Source organism: Saccharomyces cerevisiae, chromosome VIII (assembly GCF_000146045.2).
Source record: "Saccharomyces cerevisiae S288C chromosome VIII, complete sequence".
NCBI classification, from domain to species: Eukaryota; Fungi; Ascomycota; class Saccharomycetes; order Saccharomycetales; family Saccharomycetaceae; genus Saccharomyces; species Saccharomyces cerevisiae.
The window spans coordinates 429,303-455,546 of NC_001140.6; the positions used below are offsets into that span (position 1 = coordinate 429,303).

Below are 26,244 nucleotides of genomic sequence, written 5' to 3' on the forward strand. Positions count from 1 at the left end.
ACAAGTTTTGCCATAAATAGCGTAAGATCAGTTAAATATATATAAGTTCTTTCTGCCGCACGGAATTGCTTTATTGCGCGAAATGAAAACAAGAATATCCAATTTCTATATGAAGGACATAATGGAATGGGAGTGACAACGGACCATTTTCTGTCCGAACGATGTCTATCTCCTTTGGTTACTTTTTGAAATAGAATCACAGTCAATGACCAATTTTCACATACTTATAGCTTTTCATAGTGCGGAAAGCGTAGCTTTGAAGTAGTTCCGAAATTATAATACATCATCGTGTGGTAGGTAGCAACTACGACGGGCATAAAAAATGCGTTGAATATTATACATACAAACTTATACTTACATATATATCTATGAAATAACAGATTCCAGTTTATTGGGGAATATATTCAGCTAAATACATCGATTTGTTCGGCCTCTAACTCTTCGTCCCCCGCCAATTCGCTAAACTGTAAAAAGTGTACTGGACGATGCATCTCATTATAGAATTCCAAAGGAATGCCGTATTTAAAATTGTAGTCACCTTCTTGGTTAAATGCTGTTCCCATAAATGTGTAGTTCCAAACGTTTCCAGATGGAATTATAAAATTACCTGTGATACGGTCAGAGAGAAGTAATTGGGCATGCGTGCTGAAAGTAGGCTCAAACCCTTCCGATAGCACGTTCATTATATCCTTATTTTCTTCACCCCATTGGTAACCTTCGTCGGTCAGGTTATAAGCGCTTAATGATACTGATCCCGGGGTGGAAAAAATTGAAATATCAATGCAGTCTCTTTTCTTATCCGCAAAAAGTTTAGAATGAGTTGCTACTTCAGACGCAGCCATGAATTTAAGTTCTTCTGTCTGGGTATGGATCCAACCGAGTAGTTCAAGGCCTTCAGTATCCGGAAGGTCTCCGATGTCAGGGATGTTGCTTATCTGAACGGATCCTACGTGGCCTAATTGAGGTACCAGCACAACAGTCTTGATTTCTTTCACCTTCGGATGATCTTTTGCTGACATACCATAAATAAAGGCCGCCACCTGGATTTTCACATCGGATATCTCAATAAACTTCTTTAATAAATTTTTTGGAAGGACGTAAACATTCTGTTCCTCCACGAAATCATCAGCCGAAACATAAATGTTTTTTAACCTCAAATATAATAGTGTATTAGCAATTGCAGATTTTCTCCATTCATTCTTTGAACTAAACGTTTGACTTTCGTAATCAGCGGAAGCTACTACAACTATCTCCTCACCTTGCGCATTGATAGTTTTAGTTTTCATAACAGTTGATGCACCTGCAGCTTCTTCGTCGTTCTGCTTTTCTGACCTGGCAGCTTCTAATTCAGCCATTTTTTGTCTCTTCACAGATGGTGCCTTGATATTTTGACCCAATATAATATCTTTAATTTCCGTTTGAGTTAAGGCAGATATATTGACATTGTATTTTCTGCCGTACTCAGTCAAAATCAAATCTCTCATTTGAGATTCGATAGTGATCCATTGTTCATCAGTGAATGAAGGCCATAAATGGTACGATTTGATAGTGATCGTGGGGTCACTGAGTAGAATCATTTTGGCACTTTCCTCGTTCGTCTTTAAAGCTCTTAAAAGTAGTGTAAGTCTAGAAAATGCAGTGTACGATGAAATACGGTCTAACCAATCATCATAAATGTTAAACAGAACCATCTGAGGTTCAGTAGCTTTCATCACAACATCAGAAAGTTTATCTATTGACATTGCAGCTGAAAATGGTAGTCGCAGCTCTGTTGGCCTGATTGCTATGTTAGGAAAGTCAAGCATGTGAACCTCTAAAGGATCAAGCATTGCCTTTCTTGTGACGATAATTTGTTTTGGCTGCTCTTCTTTGGGCAAAGATCTCACAAGAGCACTAACTTCCTCAGCTGTTTTCCATTTGGCCAATTGGCTTAAACGTTTTTGACCGGCCCATACAGAGGTATGGATAATTTTCAGAAACAGATGCCCAGTCTTTGGATTTAAAGTGAAAATGCAACCATTAATTGCTTTTGTAGCAACGTTCCCTTCAAAAGTCTTGTGGACAGTAACTCTATACACATTAGTGTCGTCAACGAAGAGTTTAATGTCGTTATTGAATAACTCGGCATAGTTTGAGGAGTTTAAAAATGGTTCCTGTACACTAGATTGATATATTTGAAGACCTTTTCTAATACGTTCACGAAGGACATATAATGCTGGGTTAGCTTTCATAATTGTTCTCATACTATTTTGTATCAAAGGTTTTAATCCGTTGAACCAATTACCATAGGCATCATACATGTTATAAGCCAAATCGATACCGATCATAACACCTGTTGGGGAGGGATACATGCTGACATTATCTGTTGTATAATCGAGGAATTTTGCCCTCACATAACGAGATATATCATGAGAATCATAATCACCGTATCTCAATTGTACATCAAACCACATTTTGTTGGTAATCAATCCCTTAAATGAGTCATTTGTTTCATGTAATAGGGAGGGTTTTGAAACTTCCCATTCATGAACACTTTCCATAGTTATGTCAGCGGCAGATGAATTCATCTTGTACGATTTGCGGGGATGCACTGTTTCTTTAGTCACAGATTCAATTTGCAAAACATCTAGCTCACCATCGAGAATTTGACAAATATCAAAAACTATACTTTCATGTATTTTTTGCCACAAATGAGCACGGAATATTTGAATTAAAGATATTTTTAACGTAGGAATTTTACCATGGAGGAAGATACCAGTCAGATCCAATTGCACCAAGAAACCGACATAGACATTTGCTCTGTTAATAGTTGGTGACCACCATAAGGTAAATCTACGATTTGGAATTTGGCTTAAACCAGTTCTTTGAGCATGAGTTAGCTTCTTAAATTGCATGGAATCCTCAAACCCGGACGCCTTTTCCCAAAACAAACCTTCCCATGAATTAAAACCAGTCCCCTTAAATAAAGTGTGTTCCAAAATTGTTTCAATACCTCCTAGGGCTTGAATCACATCAGTTCTATAGGCATTTAAATTCCATAATTTACCGTCATGGTGGGAGTTTGTCCACCAAAAGGGGCTGTTTCTCTCTAGAGAGTACTGTTTAAATTCCCTACGGATTCTGTGACCTCTGTCATACGCTAGAGTATGTCGATCTCTTTGAAATAAAGTGCTAATACGAGGTATACCACGATCCCACGATCCTTCAAGTTCTTCAAAAGCTAACCTCCTATTCTGCTGAATAGCTTCCTGCCTTTTCGTTGCATACTCGGCCCACACCCTTTGAGAGTCTAAAAATTCATTTTCCCAAGTAGTGATGTAACGGAAGATAGTTGGGATTAATTTTTCATCCTCGTGCGTCATACCAGCACGAAAATGCGTAATTCCAGTATCGGTCTGTTTTGACCAACTTAAGTCAGATGCAGGAATTAAAATATGAGAAGCACTAATCATACCCAACCCACCAAGTTCTTTTGGTGTATAAAAAACAGCAGGTGGAAATCTTGTTGGCATTTTCGAATTTAAACCAAGTTTGACACGGTTTTGAATTCTTGTTTCTCCTTTCACCAGGATATCTAATAACGGCTCCGTGGCAACAATGGCTTCTCTAAAGTATGTGAAAAGGGATATCAGTGAAGTGTTCCATTTAGCGGCCACTTTAGTAAAAGTGGTTGAACCGGAGGCCATCAATATGCCTCTTATTCTGCTGTCAAATTTTTTGATTTCTTCTTCAGATACCTTTAAATATGCTTTTGCAGTTCTTTGCTTGGTTCTTTCGTCAACTAAATCCCAAACACCTTCATCGTTAGAAACCACCTCTTCCATTCTTTGTCTTGGTAATATTCTGACTTCAAAACCACACATAGAGAAGAGTAAGTTCGGATTGTTTTTACTGTATACGGAAACAAAAGCATTTTCCCATTTAATTGACGTTAACGAAGTTGGCACCCTACTTTGAATTTCCCAAAACACTGCTCGCCCTAGGTTAACGTCCTGACGTATTAGCCTCATGCGCGAATCTTTGGGCCAGCATTTTCTATTATTGTATCCGATGCTGTTTTCAAAGTTTGGATCTGGATTCTCTGCCAAGTATTCATCAGTCAATTCCTCTCCCTCATCTTCTTCAAAGTGAAAAAGCATATATATACGATCTAAATATCTGGTGTAAAGTCTGATCGGATGTGCCTTTTCTACTTCTTTGCTCTTGAATTGCATAAATTCATTTGGATTGTTAGCTGGACCAGCCAAATCTGTAGCCCTTTCCTGACCCAATAGTAAAAGATCTATAACTAGTCCGTAATATTGGAATATGAAAGAAGCGAACTTCAACCCGCGTATTAAGCCATATTTGTTGACGTGACTCATATCTTTAAAGTTGATAACAACATTATTTTTTGCAGTGATATAGTCAGCAATATTAGGATCTACAATCAGGCGAAGTAATCTATTAAGTAAAGTAAAGTCAATTTTTTCGGCCATTTCACCCAAAGTAGTCTCAAGCAAAACTGCAGATTGGCCTCTGGATACATCCCAAATTTCAGATAGGTTGTTTATACCCTGAGTCCACTTGTATACCAGAAGAGGTGGTATCTCTGAATCACTTGGTTTAATCCAGTTTGGGAAAAGCTTTCGTTGGTCAGCTTCGTACCATAAATACTGATCAAGATATGCATCGGTAATCTTTTCCAAGGGATCAACTGAATAAACAGGGGAAATGTTTTGATAGTTTTCCATCATGGTTATATCAACAGGCTTAAAAACTCGCTGGGTCAACAAGTACTTTTTGATTCTGTTCAAAGTATCGTGAGGATTATCATAAGCCTCCTCTATCAACGCAAGTTCTTCCCTTTCAGATGCATTTAAACGTACTTTTGATGCGTAGACATCTTTTAGGTCTTCGAGGGCAAGAACTAATATCTTAGTATCATTTTTGTAAGTTAAAGGTGGAAATGGTATTGGTGAAAAGCTCCTTGATTCAAGCCACTCAACCATAACAGAAAATATGGTCGTAGCCTCTTCGGGAGTAATTTCGGGACCGTTTTTCTGTATTTGCCTTTGACGTTCCTGCTCATTTTTGATCCAAAGTCTCGTTAAACGCCCCAGATTTTTTTTAACCATAGTCTTTTCGACGTGAGCTCCACGCTTTATACGTTCTCGATTGTAATGAGCTGCAGATACCCAGGCATCAGCTTTGGATTTTATATACCGTTCAATTATTTTTTTGATTGGGGCTGGCATACCAGGAACATCCCATGGAATATTAGCCTTCCAACATCTCCAAGCCTCACTTAAATGTTGCAGTATAGTTCTTGCCTTTTTCTGTCGAATACTCTCAGGCATCATTTCTAAAATGTCATCCATGACCGAGTTTCGTAACTCAAGATCGTAGTAGGCGTCAAGTCTTTGTTTAGTTGTAGTTTTGACAATTTCATTAGAACGGCCTTCAAATTGACGTGTGATAAGGTTTCCAATATATCTTTCGAGTAGTGGTATAGTGCCTCTTAAGAAATTTAGCCACACTCTCCACGCAGGTTGCCAAAATCCACAACCAGGTCCTTTTCCCAAATTTTTATTAAACTTATAATATATGATATGTTTCAGATCTTTACATGCGCGGATTTGATGCATTACTTTATATTTATAACGATAAATACCGGTCAATTGTCCTATGTGGTTCAAAATATAATGTATACCATCTGCTAACTGGAAGGCATCTACATTTCCTAACCTAAACTGCACATGTGTATCTACAATCAGTTTCATCATTTTTAGCAATTCACGCATCAAATGAAATGAGTTTCCAAGTCTTGACTTTTTACGTTCTTTTGTGGTTAAGGTTTTAGTTGGTTTTAAATTGAAATTGTAGTCGAGATGTAAATAAGTTAGGCCCTTTCTGTGGATTAATAAATTTAACATATTGTGTCCTTGTCGACATAGCTGGAGTCCTGCCTCTACCCAATCAATTGTAGTTTGTTGAAAATACTTGGTATTTTTTAAACTCTTCAATAACTTAGTTTTGTTGTGGTTTGTTGGCAAAGTAGGGTGCAATTCATTTAGCACGTAGTTCTTCAAGAGCTTTTGGTAAGAGACCTTAACTTTAACGGGATACTCCTCGTCAGGATGTTGCAAAAACCATTTTTTAGCCAGGGCAACATCTTGTGCTCTCACCATTTTTCCTTTAGTTCTATTAAATGGAAAAGGTGAATGATATAACGACATCGCATCTTTTGTATTTGGCAAAATAAGTTCTTCTTCTTCAGCCAAAAGAGGTGCAAAATCTTCAGGTAAAGTGAAATCACCGTTTTCCTTTGTATTTGATACGTTGAGGGATGAATTATTATCAATAAAGTGAGGTATTGGGTTCAGCGATGGATCAAAAAAAAGTGCAGGCGTGTCGTACTCCTCATCGTTCTGGATAATACACGACACTGGATTATTATACCATGGTATGCGCACTGAACGGGGCCGGGAATTATATAGATGAGGAAACGCTACCTTATATTCGCTTCTAATAGGAACCCTAAATATTACTCTATCTATAGAGTTGAATTCGTTATAATCTTCCTCCTCTTCTCTTGGGTATAAAGGTTCAAATTTAGGACCTCCAGGGATTGCGTTATTAAGGGCTTTACCGTTAAAAAAAGATTTTTTATCGAAAAGATAATAGTAATTTTTGTCAGTTACTTCATCTCTAAGTGGCGTTGATAACCTATATAAGTTCGACATTTCAGGTAAATCAAAACTCCACTTTTTATAAGATGTACCATTGACCTTTTTACTATCCTCCTCCAAGGGCCGGGAATCGTAGAGCCAATCTTTAACATATTCATCATCTTGAGAGTCTAAGGGAAGATTTATAGGATCCAGTGGCTCGATATTTTCTATGTGCTGTTCATATGACAGAGGTGGTTCGTCATCATCGAAAGGTGGAAATCTCATTCTTTTAAAATGTGTTCTATCTCGTTTTTCTCTCCTCATTGCTATCCAAGTAGCTGACCATTGGGCAGTATATACAGGCTCTATTACTCTTGGTGTTTCATTCACAAATGTTATGGCTCCTGAAGTGTGATATAAAACTTTAACTTCTTTGGCTTGCTCCCATGGATGAGGCATGTTCTCTAACAATTTTAAAATCGCGTGCGGTAAATACTTTAGAGCGCCTAGAAAAGCCTTTTTATCAGTATTGTACATTTTGGAGGCCATGTCACTGTGAGTATTAATAATCTTTCGCAGATGTTCCGGTGGCATCTCGGCTTTAGGAGTATATAAATTGCTTCTCTTTGCCTTTTTGGTCATTTTTTTTGCACGCTTTCTTGATTTTCGAGTGACGAAAGTATCTTTTCCTATGTCCAATTTTCTCTTTCCATGTAATTCTACTTTCTTTTCTGCTTTAGTCTCTAATTCATCTAGACCTGGAGGGGGTGGTGGCGGTGGTAATGTGAAGTCCACAATTTCTTCAGCGTTTATTTCGAAGTTGCTTGGAGGAGGTGGTGGAGGCGGAAGGAATGTATCCTCATTTACCGATGATGGCACCATCGGATTATCCAGTTCTTCGATTTCGTATCCAGGCGGTGGTGGTGGTGGTGGTGGAAGTGCTAAGTCGCTGTCCTCTTCAAAACCAGGAGGTGGGGGCGGTAGTCCACTCATCTTTCTTTGACGCTATTTTTTTTTTGGAAGGAAGTTCAATCGCACAAGTATTTTCTATGGTCTTCGTTTCTCAAATTGTATTCCTAACTTTGTTGCTTTTGTACTAGCCGTATTACCTCGGTTCATCCTTCTGCCATGGTCACTTTAAATAGCTATATAGCCTGGCATTTATAAAAATTTCATATCATTTAGTACGAATAGCTATGTGTATGTTCACTTCACTACATATGCCTTCTGCACTCCCGAGCCAGCATACGAGCCTCTTCAATCTCTTGAGACGTTCCACTAGATACCCCCATGGCATAATCATAAGCCAATTGGTAGTTTCCTGCCTTAATCTCAAATATTGCCAGCCAAAGCCTAGCCTTCACGGTTTCATCTGTTACTATACCTTCCAGAAGTTCTTCCACATCTACACATTTCATCATGAACTTCTTACATTCTTGCAAGTCTTCAAGTTCTTCATATAGTTGCGCTAACCGGTAATATATTGAAGTATTTTGATCGACCGTTTGTGAAGCTTTTATGGATCTTTTGTAGCATTTTATAGCTTCTACCTTATTTCCCGTCTTACTATAACATTCTCCCAATACTTGCCAAATCCGACGATCCCAAGGTTTCAAAGTGCAAGCTTTCTGGAAGTAGTAAAGAGAATATAAATGCATGTCCAGGAGAGCATAAGCCTGGCCCAAACCAAACCATGCTTTGAAGTCTCGAGGGCATATATCTACGGCCCGACGATAGCATTCTATTGCGGCATGTGAATTGCTTAGTTCAACAAATTCGTGACCCATCAAAGTCCATGCGTTTGTTGTTTTTTTATCCAAAGTTAGTGCTCGACGGAAATACATGATAGATTTTTCATGTTCCTGTCGGGCACTGTAATAGTTCGCTATGATACAACATGTTTCCGGTCTAAATCTATCTATTTGGGAGACGAATTGCGCCAAATAGGCTAATTTTGAATTCTTCTGCATGACGTATAGAATATTGGAGTAGGTTTCCAAATCGTTGAGACGGTACGGATCTTGTTTAACGATGTCATCAAATCGGCTTTCTGCGGTAACATAATCCAAATTGTTGTAACTAATAGTAGCATTGTAAGCCTTTAAAAAAGTGAAATTGGGGAAAACTTGTAACAAAAACTCTAAATCTTCAAAGTAGTCCTCTAACTGGCCATTAAGCTCCTCAAACACTTTTAGCTTGAAAAATTTGATCATTATATTAAATTCTATCGTTCGTTGACTACCAAGATTTTCAGAAAATTTGAATTGGAAATTTTGATATAGATAATTATTTAAAAGCAATGCATCGTCAACCTTTTGTAAACAGTCCATTAACTCCAGCCAGCAGGACCAGTTAAAGGAGTAGCAACTCAGAGATTTCAAGAATGACGACATTGCCTTAGAAATATTCTTCTCTTGCTTTAAGATGACCCCTCGTAAATAATACAACAGTGCTAACCCTAAATCGGCCTCATCATCGTCTATCTTTATTTCATAAGACTCCAGAAATGTGTTAATTTCCTTCAAAATAGATGATATGTTCGATTGTGACTCATGCTCATTGCTGACCATTTTTAAATTGGCGCGTTGGTGCCCACTTTGATTTATATCCTCATTCCCACTACCATCCCCATCTTTGTTAGCTCTGTACATTTCGTCCGTAAACTTCCCTGTAGTTAAGATATTTTCCATACTTTCCTGGCTTTTCTTATCCCACGATAGAAATTTACTGTATAATTTTAAGAACTTAAGGTATGGATTAGTGACATCTTTTAGAAAAAAAACGCATCGATCAAACTCTTTAGCATCAAACAACGTAGAACCAAGGAGGTACAGGTCATACTCAGTCTCTGATAGGCCAAACCCGTTTTGTGGTATTTCAAACATCTGTTTCGGTACACCTTGTTTATTTCTTAGTGGCGATTCATCGGCTAAAGAGTGTGTTTGATCAACATCAATAGCTTCTGCAAGACCTGCTAGCGCCTCTGCTGCCCACTTTGAGGAGCCGTATAGCTTCCATCGTGATAATTCTGTGGCAGCCTTTCGTAGCTGAATACGTATATCATGTATTATTTTATCCTGGCTGTCGTCATTCATGGTTCTAAATGCTTCACAATCTGATTCTGATCAGTATATATCCAGATTTCAGTTTTCCGCTCGCTAATACTCCCTTCTTCCTCTTAATTTGATGTGAGTACCGCAGTACTTGGTCTGCTATTATGAAGTGTTTGTTTTACCCGAAGTGCTTTTTATGTACGCGCATTGAAAAATAATAGAAACTTGGTAAGTAGAATACTTAAGAAGCTGCAGAAGTGCAGTATCTTACAGTAAGAAACAACAGCGACTAGTTTATCAGGTTTACACTGCTCAAGTTATCAAGTTCATAGCATGACAAAGGAAGAAGGTCGTACGTATTTTGAATCTCTCTGCGAGGAGGAACAAAGTTTGCAGGAAAGCCAAACCCACTTATTAAATATTTTAGATATATTATCAGTATTGGCAGACCCTAGATCATCTGATGATCTGCTTACTGAATCCCTCAAGAAGTTGCCTGATTTACACAGGGAGCTGATAAATAGTTCCATCCGCCTGCGATACGATAAATATCAAACAAGAGAAGCACAGCTTTTGGAGGATACAAAAACTGGAAGGGACGTTGCAGCGGGAGTACAGAATCCTAAGAGTATTAGCGAGTACTATTCTACTTTCGAACATTTGAATAGGGATACTTTAAGGTACATAAATTTACTGAAGCGACTTTCTGTTGATTTAGCAAAGCAGGTGGAAGTGTCTGATCCATCAGTGACAGTGTATGAAATGGATAAATGGGTTCCATCTGAGAAACTTCAGGGTATTCTCGAGCAGTACTGTGCGCCTGATACTGATATACGTGGTGTAGACGCTCAAATCAAGAACTATCTAGATCAGATCAAAATGGCACGTGCCAAATTTGGTTTAGAGAATAAGTATTCCTTAAAGGAAAGACTCTCTACTTTGACAAAGGAACTAAACCATTGGCGAAAAGAATGGGACGATATAGAAATGCTTATGTTCGGTGATGATGCACATTCTATGAAAAAAATGATCCAGAAGATAGATTCATTAAAGTCTGAAATAAATGCTCCATCGGAAAGCTATCCTGTAGATAAAGAAGGTGACATAGTTTTAGAATAAGCACATTTTATTTAACCAGCCTGCACAAGTTAGATAGAGTTATACATACTTGTTGAGTGGGAGGGAAGAAAGAGAAAAATTGTATTATTTTTTAAAGAGCTTTTTAATATTTTATTTGTTCTATCTATTATTTTCACTTCCCCGAAATAGTACTGAAGGAAAAAACATGCTGGTTTATTTAGCGTTTAATAGGATGTGTACGTACTGAGAATATCATCAAGAATCAGTCCTCGGCCAGAGCATCTAGATATGTCGATAGCTTGGTCTAGCGTTTTCAAAAGAGAATTACGGCTTGAAAGATTTTTACCAAGAGTATATTCGACGAAAGTTCCTGATAATGCACCAAGAGCGGCTGACAATGAACAATGGCTAGAAACCCTAAGACCTATAACTCACCCAGAACAGAAAAAGTCCGACCATGATGTCAGTTACACAAGACACATTAATGTTCCTCTGGGCGAAGTCACTTCTGTCAACTATCTACAACGGTATAATAAGCATAAGCATAGCCAGGGCAATTTCGTGGATGTTCGAATAGTGAAATGCAAAAGTGGCGCTGGTGGAAGTGGAGCTGTCTCCTTCTTTAGGGATGCAGGGAGGTCTATAGGTCCTCCGGATGGTGGAGATGGGGGAGCTGGTGGTAGTGTTTATATTCAAGCTGTTGCGGGGTTGGGATCTCTGGCGAAGATGAAGACCACATATACCGCTGAAGACGGAGAAGCAGGTGCTGCCAGGCAACTGGATGGCATGCGAGGAAGAGATGTTTTAATACAAGTTCCTGTGGGTACTGTTGTAAAATGGTGCTTACCACCCCAAAAAGTTCGAGAGCTCGTGGAAAGAGAAATGCGCAAAGACAATAATGCTACATTAAGGTCTATACTTGGCTCAACAGCCGTCAACTTAAGCGTTTCTTCTGGTTCTCATCGGAAAAAAATACAACTATACAGACATGAAATGGCGGAGAGTTGGCTCTTCAAGGACAAGGCCAAGGAATACCATGAGAATAAGGACTGGTTCAAAGATTTACATAAGAAAATGGAGGCATACGACCACTCGTTAGAACAATCTGAACTGTTTAATGATCAGTTTCCACTGGCTGGTCTTGACTTAAATCAGCCAATGACGAAACCAGTATGTCTGCTGAAAGGTGGCCAAGGTGGACTCGGTAACATGCACTTTTTAACAAATTTGATTAGAAATCCAAGATTTTCCAAACCCGGCAGGAATGGGTTGGAACAGCATTTTTTATTCGAATTGAAAAGCATTGCTGATCTTGGACTCATTGGTTTGCCTAACGCTGGAAAATCAACTATACTAAACAAAATCTCAAATGCAAAACCGAAAATAGGGCACTGGCAATTCACCACACTGAGCCCTACGATTGGCACAGTTTCCTTGGGTTTTGGGCAAGACGTCTTCACTGTGGCCGATATACCTGGAATAATACAGGGAGCATCATTAGACAAAGGGATGGGTCTTGAGTTTCTAAGGCATATAGAACGTTCCAATGGTTGGGTATTTGTCCTTGACCTCTCTAATAAAAACCCTTTGAATGACTTACAATTACTGATAGAGGAAGTTGGTACTTTAGAGAAAGTCAAGACCAAAAACATACTAATTGTATGTAATAAAGTCGATATTGATGCCGAGAAATCCGAATCATTTGCCAAGTACCTACAGGTTGAGAAATTTTCCAAAAGTCAGGAATGGGACTGTGTTCCGATAAGCGCCCTCAGAGAGGAAAACATAGATGTGTTAAAGAAAAAGATGTTTAAGTGTGCTCGTCAGTCTGAATTTGACAAGTAGATCTGTACAACTCTTCGGATGTTTTTTTTCTTTTATCCCATTCAGCATAATATTATAGCATTTAGTTTTTTGCCATAGAAGCCGTGAGAAGAGGAAAAAAAAATTTTTACCTCATCGCGGATTGTAAATAGTAAATATAAACTGGCAATTTACTTAGTTTTTGAATAAATAATTGTATAGGAATATTATCAGTCGTATAATACAGACGCTTTAGATCTCCGTAGCATCATATCAGAAACTTTTCAAGATGGCAGACTTTAAATCTTTAGGTCTTTCAAAATGGCTTACGGAATCCTTAAGAGCTATGAAAATTACTCAGCCAACCGCTATCCAAAAGGCTTGTATTCCCAAAATCTTAGAAGGAAGAGATTGTATTGGTGGTGCCAAGACTGGTTCTGGTAAAACTATTGCATTTGCAGGGCCTATGCTGACTAAATGGTCCGAAGATCCGTCAGGGATGTTTGGAGTGGTCTTGACCCCAACCAGAGAGTTAGCCATGCAAATTGCCGAACAATTTACTGCACTTGGTAGCAGTATGAACATTCGCGTGTCAGTTATAGTTGGTGGTGAAAGCATCGTTCAGCAGGCATTGGATTTACAAAGGAAGCCGCACTTTATTATTGCCACGCCTGGACGTCTGGCACATCATATCATGAGCAGCGGAGATGATACCGTTGGAGGGCTAATGAGAGCTAAATATTTAGTTCTAGATGAAGCCGATATTTTGCTAACTAGCACGTTTGCCGATCATTTAGCAACATGTATAAGTGCTCTACCTCCCAAGGATAAGAGACAAACACTTCTATTCACTGCAACTATAACGGACCAAGTAAAGTCGTTACAAAATGCACCAGTGCAGAAAGGGAAACCCCCATTGTTCGCTTACCAAGTAGAAAGTGTAGATAATGTGGCTATTCCATCGACGTTGAAAATAGAGTATATCTTGGTTCCAGAACACGTCAAAGAAGCATATTTGTACCAATTATTAACATGCGAGGAATATGAGAATAAAACCGCTATAATATTTGTAAATAGAACAATGACCGCGGAGATCCTTAGAAGAACCCTGAAGCAGTTGGAAGTGAGGGTAGCGTCGTTGCACTCTCAAATGCCCCAACAGGAAAGAACAAATTCCTTACATAGATTTCGAGCTAACGCTGCAAGAATCCTCATCGCTACAGATGTAGCATCCAGAGGTTTGGATATCCCAACTGTTGAGCTTGTAGTGAATTACGATATACCTTCAGACCCAGATGTATTCATCCATAGATCTGGTCGTACGGCCCGTGCTGGCAGAATTGGTGACGCCATATCATTCGTTACCCAGCGAGATGTTTCTAGGATACAGGCCATTGAGGACCGTATCAACAAGAAGATGACAGAGACAAACAAGGTACACGATACCGCTGTAATAAGAAAAGCCTTGACCAAGGTAACCAAGGCGAAGAGGGAATCGCTGATGGCAATGCAAAAGGAAAACTTCGGTGAGAGAAAAAGACAGCAAAAGAAGAAGCAAAATGACGGGAAAAGTTTGCGCTCTTGAAAAATTCTAAATAAGATTTAAAGACGTACATATCGTACAATCTGGATACTGTTTTCCAGGACAACTGATAGATACAATTTTGGCACATATGAAGTATGTTTCTATATAACGGGTGAGAAAATCGCTGTAAATTCAATTACGTACAATCACCGACGGGTAACTTATTTTTTTTTCTTTTTCTCTTGTAGTTGGAAAATTTTTTGAAGCTCATCGCATTGGAAAAGAAAAATTACTAGCAGTTGTGATGATTTAACTATGTTTTGAGGAACCTTGGCTTTATCTTTTATTTGTCGCCTGGTACATAACACTACATTTTATTGTCTAATAAACGTTGAGGAATTTGACAAAAGGATGGAATTCACACCTATAGATCCGCACCAGCACCAAAATGCTGCTACTCTTCTATGTTGTAACTGTGGTACCCCAATCGATGGGTCCACTGGGCTGGTTATGTGTTATGACTGTATCAAACTGACTGTGGACATTACTCAAGGTATTCCAAGAGAAGCGAACATTTCATTTTGCAGAAACTGTGAAAGATTTTTGCAACCACCTGGACAATGGATCAGAGCAGAATTAGAATCTAGAGAATTACTGGCCATTTGTTTGCGTCGTTTGAAGGGCCTAACAAAAGTCAGATTAGTGGATGCTTCATTCATTTGGACAGAACCCCATTCTAGACGTATTAGAATTAAACTTACCGTGCAGGGAGAAGCCATGACAAATACTATTATTCAGCAAACTTTCGAAGTAGAATACATTGTTATTGCGATGCAATGTCCAGACTGTGCCAGATCCTACACTACAAATACTTGGAGGGCTACTGTCCAAATTAGACAAAAAGTGCCTCACAAGAGAACATTTTTGTTTTTGGAACAACTGATTTTGAAACATAATGCTCATGTGGATACCATTTCCATTAGTGAAGCTAAGGACGGGTTGGATTTCTTCTATGCGCAAAAAAACCACGCAGTTAAGATGATTGATTTTTTGAACGCTGTTGTTCCGATTAAACATAAAAAGTCTGAAGAACTTATTTCTCAAGATACACATACTGGTGCATCTACTTATAAATTTTCATATTCTGTCGAGATTGTTCCTATCTGTAAAGATGACTTGGTCGTTTTACCAAAAAAACTGGCTAAATCTATGGGTAACATTTCTCAATTTGTTCTATGTTCTAAGATTTCTAACACTGTCCAGTTTATGGATCCGACTACTTTGCAAACCGCGGATCTGTCACCATCTGTGTACTGGAGGGCTCCATTCAACGCCCTGGCTGATGTGACCCAGTTGGTGGAGTTCATTGTTCTGGACGTGGATTCTACAGGTATAAGCAGGGGAAATCGTGTCTTAGCTGACATTACTGTTGCTAGAACGTCTGACTTGGGTGTTAATGACCAAGTCTACTACGTCAGGTCTCATCTCGGTGGTATTTGCCATGCAGGTGATAGTGTTATGGGTTATTTCATTGCAAACTCGAATTACAACTCAGATCTTTTTGATGGGTTAAATATCGATTATGTGCCTGATGTAGTTCTTGTGAAGAAATTGTATCAAAGAAAGAGCAAAAAGAGCAGACACTGGAAGTTAAAGAGAATGGCTAAGGAACACAAAGATATCGATGCATCCTTAGATTACAATTCAAGAGCTCAAAAGCAAGAAATGGAACGTGCAGAAAAGGACTACGAATTATTCTTACAAGAATTAGAAGAGGATGCTGAATTAAGACAAAGTGTTAACCTATACAAAAACCGCGAAGCAAATGTACCTCCTGAAGAGCATGAAATGGATGAAGACGAGGATGAAGACGCTCCACAAATCAACATTGATGAATTATTGGACGAGTTAGATGAAATGACATTAGAAGATGGAGTCGAGAACACACCCGTTGAATCTCAGCAGTAAAAAAACACCAAAGAATGGAGAGTAGTATATACTCTTAACAAACACTAGCATTTCAGTTTATCTATATACATATATATGGATGTAAAATGTACTTTATGGAAGAACAAGCCACCACATGTTGAAAACTAGATAGGCAAGCAAGATTTTTCATTTGTAGAGCTCTTACGCAAGATTTTTAAACTTCCGCTTTTTTAATCCATGAGATTCCTTTGGACACCCTTTCCGGCACGGCAAAACAAAAAAATTAAGGGAACTCATTATTTTACGATGCTACTTAGATAACTAAAGTTCATTATATTTCAACAAATATAAGATAATCAAGAATAAAATGTCGTCAGAAAGGGTCTTAAGTTATGCACCAGCTTTTAAATCATTTCTGGATACATCTTTTTTCCAAGAATTATCGAGATTGAAACTCGATGTTCTGAAATTAGATTCAACATGCCAACCACTTACTGTGAATCTAGATTTACACAACATTCCTAAATCTGCTGATCAAGTTCCATTATTCTTAACAAATAGAAGCTTTGAAAAACACAATAATAAGCGTACTAATGAAGTGCCTTTACAGGGCAGTATTTTCAATTTTAATGTATTAGACGAGTTTAAGAATCTTGATAAGCAACTATTTTTACATCAAAGAGCATTGGAATGCTGGGAAGATGGAATAAAGGATATCAATAAGTGTGTTTCTTTTGTGATTATTAGTTTTGCTGACCTAAAAAAGTACAGGTTTTATTACTGGTTAGGTGTTCCCTGTTTTCAAAGACCCTCTTCAACAGTTTTACATGTGCGGCCAGAGCCGAGTTTAAAAGGGCTGTTCTCAAAGTGTCAAAAATGGTTTGATGTCAATTACTCAAAATGGGTGTGTATACTGGATGCAGACGATGAAATAGTAAATTATGACAAGTGTATTATTCGAAAAACTAAAGTTTTGGCGATAAGGGACACTAGTACGATGGAAAACGTCCCTTCTGCTCTAACCAAAAATTTTCTCAGCGTGTTGCAATACGATGTTCCTGACTTGATAGATTTCAAACTATTAATTATTAGACAGAACGAAGGTAGCTTTGCATTAAATGCTACATTTGCTTCTATTGACCCACAATCATCCTCAAGTAACCCAGATATGAAAGTTTCTGGATGGGAAAGGAATGTGCAAGGTAAGCTAGCACCACGTGTTGTTGATTTAAGTTCATTGTTAGATCCTTTAAAAATTGCTGACCAATCCGTGGATTTAAATTTGAAGCTAATGAAATGGAGAATTCTTCCTGACTTAAATCTAGATATCATCAAAAACACAAAAGTACTACTACTAGGTGCTGGTACACTAGGTTGTTATGTTTCACGCGCATTGATAGCATGGGGGGTTAGAAAAATAACATTTGTGGATAACGGTACAGTTTCATATTCAAATCCAGTGAGGCAAGCGTTATATAATTTTGAGGACTGTGGAAAGCCAAAGGCAGAACTTGCGGCTGCGTCTTTGAAAAGAATATTTCCTTTAATGGACGCTACTGGTGTGAAATTAAGTATTCCTATGATCGGTCATAAATTAGTAAACGAGGAGGCTCAGCATAAGGATTTTGATAGATTAAGAGCATTAATAAAAGAGCATGATATCATTTTTTTATTGGTGGATTCTCGAGAAAGCAGATGGCTTCCGTCGTTATTGAGCAACATCGAAAACAAAACCGTTATTAATGCTGCTCTGGGGTTTGATAGCTACTTAGTTATGAGGCATGGTAATAGAGATGAACAGTCTTCAAAACAACTGGGCTGTTATTTTTGCCATGATGTGGTAGCACCAACTGACAGTTTAACTGACAGGACTTTGGATCAAATGTGCACAGTAACTAGACCCGGCGTTGCTATGATGGCCTCTTCTTTAGCAGTTGAATTGATGACTTCCTTACTACAGACCAAATACTCTGGTTCAGAAACAACAGTATTAGGGGATATACCTCATCAAATACGTGGGTTTTTGCATAATTTTTCCATCTTAAAATTAGAAACTCCAGCCTATGAGCATTGTCCAGCATGTAGCCCTAAAGTTATCGAAGCATTTACAGACTTAGGTTGGGAATTTGTTAAAAAGGCCTTGGAGCATCCACTTTACCTTGAAGAAATTAGCGGTTTGTCAGTCATAAAGCAGGAGGTCGAACGACTAGGCAACGATGTTTTTGAATGGGAAGATGATGAATCTGATGAGATTGCTTAATATTTTGCATATAATAGCATTGGTACATATTGTGGTGCCACTTTCCGTAATTAAGCTACTAAATTTTTGACTCTAACGTTTATAACATTGAATTATTAAAATGATCTTGCTATACTATTTTGCATACATTATTTTTTGTAGTTTTAACAAGAAGACAAATTCTTGACTTTACTCACAAAACATAAACATAAAATGTAATAAAGTCCTCAATGTTCACCGTATTTTTCAAAAAGGATCAGTGAAAGTGTCGGTAAAGCTACCTTTTTGATACTTTCTTTTTATGAGAATAAGTTGTATTTCTTTATTATGTATGATACGGGCGTTCAATCAATACGTTTTAAGTTCGTTGCTGACGGCTAAGAAATTGGTAAGAGGAGTAGTTCCATCAATGTCTAAAGTGATATGATAAAAACTATACGATTTGAAGATCTATGCGTTCACTTCACGTATCCAAGTTTCCCCTCCTAATAATTCACATTAATTTGGCATTCATATCTAAAGCGTTGCTATTACCCTTCCCCTGGTAGTCGCGGAACAACAAAAAACGCCAAAATAAGTAATGAAAATGTAAACAAAAAGGAACTAAGTTGAAAAGTCATCGAAAGCGATACCACCTGGTTCTTTCTTCATTATAGACTAATTGTTGCGTGCCAAGAAGTTGTTTGTGTATCCATAATATTTATTATCAAACTGATCTAAGATTGCTTTGTACACATCTTGCGTGAAAAAATGGAAATCAAAGAGGTAGATGACAGGGCAGAGCTACTGAGATATACCAACAATATTCCGTTACTTGGAAAGCTAGTCAACCATCAACCATTATGGAGTACAAATCCTAAGTTAAAGTCCTTTTCGCTAGAAAAAATATCAGCCCCTGATCAAAGGCGTGTACAAGAGGCATTAGTTGTAAAAGACCTATTAAATGTATTGATTGGACTTGAAGGAACATACATCAGATATTTTAATGATTATGAACCTAGTGACCCAGAGACACCGATAGAATTTAAGATTGCCAAGAAAATGGATCCATCATTCAAAACATTCAGTAGAAGAATTGTTAGGTATGGTAAGCAATACATGATATTAACAAGGGCGTATGAAAAATGGTCTGACACAAGCTTTGGGATGGTTTTGCAAAGATTTGCTTATGAAATCAGAAGATTCTTAGAAGACGTCTACTTAAAAACGTTAGTTGAAAGGCTTGAAAGGGACTTTAACAAAGTGCCAAACTTTTCTATCAGAGAACTAGAACAAATCATTAATGAAACAGAAGTAAACAAACAAATGGAGTTGCTGTACAATATTTATGAAGAAATTTTTAGAGAAATAGAAGAAAGAAGGACGAACCAATCTTCACAAGAAGATTTCAATAATTTTATGGACAGTATGAAGAATGAAAGCAGCTTGCACTTACGATTAATGGTAGCATTTGACACAACAGTATATCCGGTACCCAAAGGTGGTGCCATATTGAAAATTTTTCAGCAAAAAATACTGGAAAATTTGGGTGATAGGTCAAGCGTAATGTTTTTGAAGAAGCTATTGAATAATATAAGCCAAGACTATTGCACAATGCTGTATGAATGGCTAACACAGGGTATTTTAAACGACCCTTACCAAGAATTCATGACTTATGATGATTTGGAAGGTAAGACGGATAACATATTTGACACAAGAGACAGAGCGTGGGATACGCAATACTTCATAAGAAAAGATGTTTTGTTGCGGGATTGTGACTCAGAAGAGGATAAGAATCTACTATTCAAGATGTTAAGGACCGGTATTTTACTCAAAGTTGTTCGAGCTAGCTTACAAATACCCACCATACCTTCTAATAGCAGTGATATAACCATTCAAGAAATCAATGATTTCGCTGACTTAATGGAGGGTTCTAATCTTGAACTTTACGTGGATAAATGTTACAGCAGAGCCAATGAAATATTTTTAAAGCTATTTTTTCAAGGTTACGATTTGATCAATGTATTAAAACATTTGCAACAAATTTTTCTTGGGTATCAATCTGGTCATAATGTTTTAAAGTTTCTAACAAAAAATATGGGTGAGTTGACCAAACACTACAGGAATGATAATAATGCAAACTATGACAAGCTGCTACAAAATTTTGAGTTAGAGAGACAATCCGAAAATCCAAACAACCTGATGAGGCAACTCCTGATGATACAGTTCGATACAGAAACACTTCCACAAGTCTTATCGCACTACCTCCAAATTTATCCAGAAGTACCTGAGAATAACTCAGCAAATGACGACAGCGACCCATTGATGCACGCGAATAATTTCAAGAATATGAATGCCATTCTTTTTGATGAATTAAGCAAAGAACGAACGGGAGCCTACCATGGATCCAATCTAGAACTATATACTCCAAAAAGCGCAATTTATCATTTAAAATTTGACATCAACATACCTTATCCATTGAATATTATTATTAGTAGGACATGCATGATAAAATACCAAATAATCCTGCGCTACCAACTAGTTTTACAATACCACTCAAGGCTTTTGGATGAGACTTGGATGGACTTAAACAAAACACCCAGCTGGAAATACAGAGGCTATTCGCACACTGTGAAGAGGAGGATAGTAAGGGCAACGAGAGTGCTGCATGCTAAGATGAACCACTTCATTAAAACCATCATGGAATATTTCAACCAAAACGTAATTGATAAAGAGGTATACTCATTAGAAAAGTGCTACAGAAATCCTACTCTTGCCGTTGCCATCCAAAATGAGCTAGAAGGTGGATTAACAAATATAATGACAAATCGTTGCTTGTCTGACTTGATTCCACTACAGTTACAAATATTTGACATTGTATATAAGTTTTGCAAGTTCATCAAATCTATGAGAGCAAAATTATGTCAACTGGACCCCGTACTATATGAGAAACACAAAAGCGGGATGATGAAAACACTAAACGAAGGCTATCGTACAAACAATGGCGGTCAGGAAGATGTTGGTTACCAAGAAGATGCCGCCCTGGAATTAATTCAGAAGCTGATTGAATACATTAGCAACGCGTCCAGCATTTTTCGGAAGTGTCTCATAAACTTTACTCAAGAGTTAAGTACTGAAAAATTCGACTTTTATGATAGTTCAAGTGTCGACGCTGCGGGTATAGAAAGGGTTCTTTACTCTATAGTACCTCCTCGCTCAGCATCTGCTTCTTCCCAAAGATGAACGCGGCGTTATGTCACTAACGACGTGCACCAACTTGCGGAAAGTGGAATCCCGTTCCAAAACTGGCATCCACTAATTGATACATCTACACACCGCACGCCTTTTTTCTGAAGCCCACTTTCGTGGACTTTGCCATATGCAAAATTCATGAAGTGTGATACCAAGTCAGCATACACCTCACTAGGGTAGTTTCTTTGGTTGTATTGATCATTTGGTTCATCGTGGTTCATTAATTTTTTTTCTCCATTGCTTTCTGGCTTTGATCTTACTATCATTTGGATTTTTGTCGAAGGTTGTAGAATTGTATGTGACAAGTGGCACCAAGCATATATAAAAAAAAAAAGCATTATCTTCCTACCAGAGTTGATTGTTAAAAACGTATTTATAGCAAACGCAATTGTAATTAATTCTTATTTTGTATCTTTTCTTCCCTTGTCTCAATCTTTTATTTTTATTTTATTTTTCTTTTCTTAGTTTCTTTCATAACACCAAGCAACTAATACTATAACATACAATAATAATGGCTGTCTCTAAAGTTTACGCTAGATCCGTCTACGACTCCCGTGGTAACCCAACCGTCGAAGTCGAATTAACCACCGAAAAGGGTGTTTTCAGATCCATTGTTCCATCTGGTGCCTCCACCGGTGTCCACGAAGCTTTGGAAATGAGAGATGAAGACAAATCCAAGTGGATGGGTAAGGGTGTTATGAACGCTGTCAACAACGTCAACAACGTCATTGCTGCTGCTTTCGTCAAGGCCAACCTAGATGTTAAGGACCAAAAGGCCGTCGATGACTTCTTGTTGTCTTTGGATGGTACCGCCAACAAGTCCAAGTTGGGTGCTAACGCTATCTTGGGTGTCTCCATGGCCGCTGCTAGAGCCGCTGCTGCTGAAAAGAACGTCCCATTGTACCAACATTTGGCTGACTTGTCTAAGTCCAAGACCTCTCCATACGTTTTGCCAGTTCCATTCTTGAACGTTTTGAACGGTGGTTCCCACGCTGGTGGTGCTTTGGCTTTGCAAGAATTCATGATTGCTCCAACTGGTGCTAAGACCTTCGCTGAAGCCATGAGAATTGGTTCCGAAGTTTACCACAACTTGAAGTCTTTGACCAAGAAGAGATACGGTGCTTCTGCCGGTAACGTCGGTGACGAAGGTGGTGTTGCTCCAAACATTCAAACCGCTGAAGAAGCTTTGGACTTGATTGTTGACGCTATCAAGGCTGCTGGTCACGACGGTAAGGTCAAGATCGGTTTGGACTGTGCTTCCTCTGAATTCTTCAAGGACGGTAAGTACGACTTGGACTTCAAGAACCCAGAATCTGACAAATCCAAGTGGTTGACTGGTGTCGAATTAGCTGACATGTACCACTCCTTGATGAAGAGATACCCAATTGTCTCCATCGAAGATCCATTTGCTGAAGATGACTGGGAAGCTTGGTCTCACTTCTTCAAGACCGCTGGTATCCAAATTGTTGCTGATGACTTGACTGTCACCAACCCAGCTAGAATTGCTACCGCCATCGAAAAGAAGGCTGCTGACGCTTTGTTGTTGAAGGTTAACCAAATCGGTACCTTGTCTGAATCCATCAAGGCTGCTCAAGACTCTTTCGCTGCCAACTGGGGTGTTATGGTTTCCCACAGATCTGGTGAAACTGAAGACACTTTCATTGCTGACTTGGTTGTCGGTTTGAGAACTGGTCAAATCAAGACTGGTGCTCCAGCTAGATCCGAAAGATTGGCTAAGTTGAACCAATTGTTGAGAATCGAAGAAGAATTGGGTGACAAGGCTGTCTACGCCGGTGAAAACTTCCACCACGGTGACAAGTTGTAAAGTGCTTTTAACTAAGAATTATTAGTCTTTTCTGCTTATTTTTTCATCATAGTTTAGAACACTTTATATTAACGAATAGTTTATGAATCTATTTAGGTTTAAAAATTGATACAGTTTTATAAGTTACTTTTTCAAAGACTCGTGCTGTCTATTGCATAATGCACTGGAAGGGGAAAAAAAAGGTGCACACGCGTGGCTTTTTCTTGAATTTGCAGTTTGAAAAATAACTACATGGATGATAAGAAAACATGGAGTACAGTCACTTTGAGAACCTTCAATCAGCTGGTAACGTCTTCGTTAATTGGATACTCAAAAAAGATGGATAGCATGAATCACAAGATGGAAGGAAATGCGGGCCACGACCACAGTGATATGCATATGGGAGATGGAGATGATACCTGTTCGATGAATATGCTATTTTCGTGGTCATACAAGAATACGTGTGTCGTCTTTGAATGGTGGCATATCAAGACCCTGCCTGGACTGATTTTAAGTTGTTTAGCAATTTTTGGTCTAGCCTACCTCTATGAGTACTTAAAGTACTGTGTCCATAAGAGACAATTATCCCAGAGAGTATTGTTACCAAATAGATCTCTGACCAAGATCAACCAAGCCGACAAAGTGTCCAATAGTATTCTATATGGTTTGCAAGTGGGATTCTCATTCATGCTCATGCTTGTATTCATGACTTATAATGGTTGGTTAATGTTAGCTGTCGTGTGTGGGGCAATATGGGGTAATTACAGCTGGTGTACTTCGTATAGTCCTGAGATAGATGACAGCTCCCTCGCCTGCCATTAAGATGGTGACAAATATTACAAATTTGATACTATTTGTATCTATTTTGTTTTTATCCGGGATTTTTCGTATTTCTTCCTCATTCATACCCTTCCCTTTATTTGTTCCCACTGAGTATAATGATAAACTACGTTAACATTACATGTATAATATTTAGCACTCGTACGTTACTAGTCTTTGACACAAGTTTATATATCCCCCCCTTTATGTTATCGTTTATTGGCTACAGCCTCAGTAATCAAAATAGTCCACTATTTCTATATCATTAACTTCTGCGTCGCCAAGATGTTAATCATGAAACGATCTAGTTCTTCAACAGTTTGCCAGCGACCATTCGAGCTAATCTTGAACAAAAGTAATACTATTTAAGGGTGGGCGCGGGTTGTTATACCGTTTTGAGACGATCTACTATAACGTTATATTTAATTATATAAGTGATGAATTTAATGTCCCGTCCACAACACGAAATCGCACCTCATTTCAACGCGGCAAGTATTAATGTTCTGCTTTATGAAAGATTCCATGAACCCTTTTCTACCTTTTAAATTCCTCTTTTCACTCTTAATCACATGATATTACCTTTACATAGGAAGCGCCAGACATCTTTTTGCCGAGAAAAGCCATTATGCAAGATAATCCTGTAGCCTCATATCAAGGATAAATGCCACTGCAAAAACGCAGTCGTTATTTGGGACTGTATTTAAATGGGCCACTGTTTTTATACAAGTCGAAAATACAATAATACAGAAAATTCAAGCAGGAAGCGAGAAATAACAAGAAGTAACTAGGCATGACAGTGAATGACAAAAAAAGATTGGCAATCATAGGTGGGGGGCCAGGAGGGTTGGCAGCTGCAAGAGTTTTCTCGCAAAGTCTTCCAAATTTTGAAATAGAAATATTTGTAAAGGATTACGATATTGGCGGTGTCTGGCATTATCCAGAACAAAAAAGTGATGGGAGGGTCATGTATGACCATTTGGAAACCAATATATCAAAGAAGTTAATGCAGTTTAGCGGCTTTCCCTTCGAGGAAAACGTCCCTTTATATCCGTCTCGAAGAAACATTTGGGAATACTTGAAAGCCTATTACAAAACGTTCATTGCCAACAAAGATGCTATCAGCATCCATTTCAGCACCGAAGTTACCTACTTAAAGAAGAAGAACTCTCAATGGGAGATAACATCTAAAGACGAACTAAGGACTACTAAATCGGATTTTGACTTCGTTATTGTTGCGTCTGGTCACTACAGTGTCCCTAAACTACCAACTAATATCGCAGGTCTCGATCTATGGTTCGACAATAAGGGCGCCTTTCATTCTAAGGATTTCAAAAACTGCGAGTTTGCCCGTGAAAAAGTCGTTATTGTGGTGGGAAACGGCAGTTCCGGCCAAGATATTGCCAACCAACTAACTACCGTTGCAAAGAAAGTATATAATAGTATAAAAGAGCCTGCGAGCAATCAACTGAAGGCCAAGTTAATCGAGACTGTCCAAACAATAGACAGTGCCGATTGGAAAAATCGTTCAGTTACTTTATCTGATGGAAGAGTACTTCAGAATATAGACTACATTATTTTCGCCACAGGCTATTATTACAGCTTTCCATTTATAGAGCCCTCCGTTAGACTGGAAGTGCTAGGTGAGGGTGTTACTGGCGACAAGCACTCGTCTGTCAATCTGCACAATTTGTGGGAGCACATGATCTATGTAAAAGATCCTACGCTGTCCTTTATCTTGACCCCGCAGTTGGTCATCCCGTTCCCGTTGTCGGAACTACAGGCGGCTATTATGGTCGAAGTATTCTGTAAAAGCTTACCGATAACTACAACTTTCGACTCTAATGCCTGCGGAACGCACAACTTCCCAAAGGGAAAGGACCTGGAATACTATGCAGAACTACAGGAACTACTGAATAGCATTCCACGTAGGGTCGGTCATTTCGAACCAGTTGTATGGGATGATAGACTGATCGATCTAAGAAACAGTAGTTATACAGACAAAGAAGAAAGAAATGTGCTTCTAGCGGAACACGCACAAGCCCTAAAGAAAAAAAAAGCACCATACTTCCTTCCGGCGCCACATACTTAACGTAAAAAGGAATGTACTT

At 38.5% G+C, this 26,244-nt stretch overlaps 13 protein-coding genes across 13 annotated transcripts, besides 1 other annotated feature; 10 read left to right on the plus strand and 3 right to left on the minus strand.

The window, feature by feature from the left end:
• Positions 1–404: 404 nt before the first annotated feature.
• Positions 405–7,646, minus strand: PRP8 (U4/U6-U5 snRNP complex subunit PRP8; the record flags this gene model as incomplete). The annotated part of the gene is made up of 1 exon (NM_001179296.1): positions 405–7,646. One exon carries the CDS (start codon positions 7,644–7,646, stop codon positions 405–407), a length of 7,242 nt encoding a protein of 2,413 aa, NP_012035.1.
• Positions 7,647–7,867: 221 nt separating this feature from the next.
• CDC23 (anaphase promoting complex subunit CDC23) lies at positions 7,868–9,748 on the minus strand (the record flags this gene model as incomplete). Its single annotated transcript, NM_001179297.1, has 1 exon — positions 7,868–9,748. One exon carries the CDS (start codon positions 9,746–9,748, stop codon positions 7,868–7,870), a length of 1,881 nt encoding a protein of 626 aa, NP_012036.1.
• Positions 9,749–10,039: 291 nt separating this feature from the next.
• Positions 10,040–10,825, plus strand: THP2 (Thp2p; the record flags this gene model as incomplete). Its single annotated transcript, NM_001179298.1, has 1 exon — positions 10,040–10,825. One exon carries the CDS (start codon positions 10,040–10,042, stop codon positions 10,823–10,825), a length of 786 nt encoding a protein of 261 aa, NP_012037.1.
• A 249-nt stretch (positions 10,826–11,074) lies between these two features.
• On the plus strand, positions 11,075–12,631 carry MTG2 (putative GTPase MTG2; the record flags this gene model as incomplete). Its single annotated transcript, NM_001179299.2, has 1 exon — positions 11,075–12,631. One exon carries the CDS (start codon positions 11,075–11,077, stop codon positions 12,629–12,631), a length of 1,557 nt encoding a protein of 518 aa, NP_012038.2.
• A 247-nt stretch (positions 12,632–12,878) lies between these two features.
• Positions 12,879–14,174, plus strand: DBP8 (ATP-dependent RNA helicase DBP8; the record flags this gene model as incomplete). The annotated part of the gene is made up of 1 exon (NM_001179300.1): positions 12,879–14,174. One exon carries the CDS (start codon positions 12,879–12,881, stop codon positions 14,172–14,174), a length of 1,296 nt encoding a protein of 431 aa, NP_012039.1.
• Positions 14,175–14,525: 351 nt separating this feature from the next.
• NMD3 (ribosome-binding protein NMD3) lies at positions 14,526–16,082 on the plus strand (the record flags this gene model as incomplete). Its single annotated transcript, NM_001179301.1, has 1 exon — positions 14,526–16,082. One exon carries the CDS (start codon positions 14,526–14,528, stop codon positions 16,080–16,082), a length of 1,557 nt encoding a protein of 518 aa, NP_012040.1.
• A 328-nt stretch (positions 16,083–16,410) lies between these two features.
• ATG7 (Atg7p) lies at positions 16,411–18,303 on the plus strand (the record flags this gene model as incomplete). Its single annotated transcript, NM_001179302.1, has 1 exon — positions 16,411–18,303. The coding sequence occupies one exon, from the start codon at positions 16,411–16,413 to the stop codon at positions 18,301–18,303; it is 1,893 nt and encodes a 630-aa protein (NP_012041.1).
• Positions 18,304–18,411: 108 nt separating this feature from the next.
• Positions 18,412–18,493: an origin of replication (ARS820; Autonomously Replicating Sequence).
• Positions 18,494–19,032: 539 nt separating this feature from the next.
• Positions 19,033–21,504, plus strand: SPC97 (gamma-tubulin-complex subunit SPC97; the record flags this gene model as incomplete). Its single annotated transcript, NM_001179303.1, has 1 exon — positions 19,033–21,504. One exon carries the CDS (start codon positions 19,033–19,035, stop codon positions 21,502–21,504), a length of 2,472 nt encoding a protein of 823 aa, NP_012042.1.
• An 8-nt stretch (positions 21,505–21,512) lies between these two features.
• YHR173C (uncharacterized protein) lies at positions 21,513–21,851 on the minus strand (the record flags this gene model as incomplete). The annotated part of the gene is made up of 1 exon (NM_001270738.1): positions 21,513–21,851. One exon carries the CDS (start codon positions 21,849–21,851, stop codon positions 21,513–21,515), a length of 339 nt encoding a protein of 112 aa, NP_001257667.1.
• A 173-nt stretch (positions 21,852–22,024) lies between these two features.
• Positions 22,025–23,338, plus strand: ENO2 (phosphopyruvate hydratase ENO2; the record flags this gene model as incomplete). The annotated part of the gene is made up of 1 exon (NM_001179305.1): positions 22,025–23,338. One exon carries the CDS (start codon positions 22,025–22,027, stop codon positions 23,336–23,338), a length of 1,314 nt encoding a protein of 437 aa, NP_012044.1.
• A 231-nt stretch (positions 23,339–23,569) lies between these two features.
• On the plus strand, positions 23,570–24,139 carry CTR2 (low-affinity Cu transporter; the record flags this gene model as incomplete). The annotated part of the gene is made up of 1 exon (NM_001179306.3): positions 23,570–24,139. The coding sequence occupies one exon, from the start codon at positions 23,570–23,572 to the stop codon at positions 24,137–24,139; it is 570 nt and encodes a 189-aa protein (NP_012045.3).
• A 116-nt stretch (positions 24,140–24,255) lies between these two features.
• On the plus strand, positions 24,256–24,405 carry YHR175W-A (uncharacterized protein; the record flags this gene model as incomplete). Its single annotated transcript, NM_001184554.1, has 1 exon — positions 24,256–24,405. The coding sequence occupies one exon, from the start codon at positions 24,256–24,258 to the stop codon at positions 24,403–24,405; it is 150 nt and encodes a 49-aa protein (NP_878090.1).
• A 521-nt stretch (positions 24,406–24,926) lies between these two features.
• FMO1 (N,N-dimethylaniline monooxygenase) lies at positions 24,927–26,225 on the plus strand (the record flags this gene model as incomplete). The annotated part of the gene is made up of 1 exon (NM_001179307.3): positions 24,927–26,225. One exon carries the CDS (start codon positions 24,927–24,929, stop codon positions 26,223–26,225), a length of 1,299 nt encoding a protein of 432 aa, NP_012046.4.
• Between the last annotated feature and the right edge of the window lie 19 nt (positions 26,226–26,244).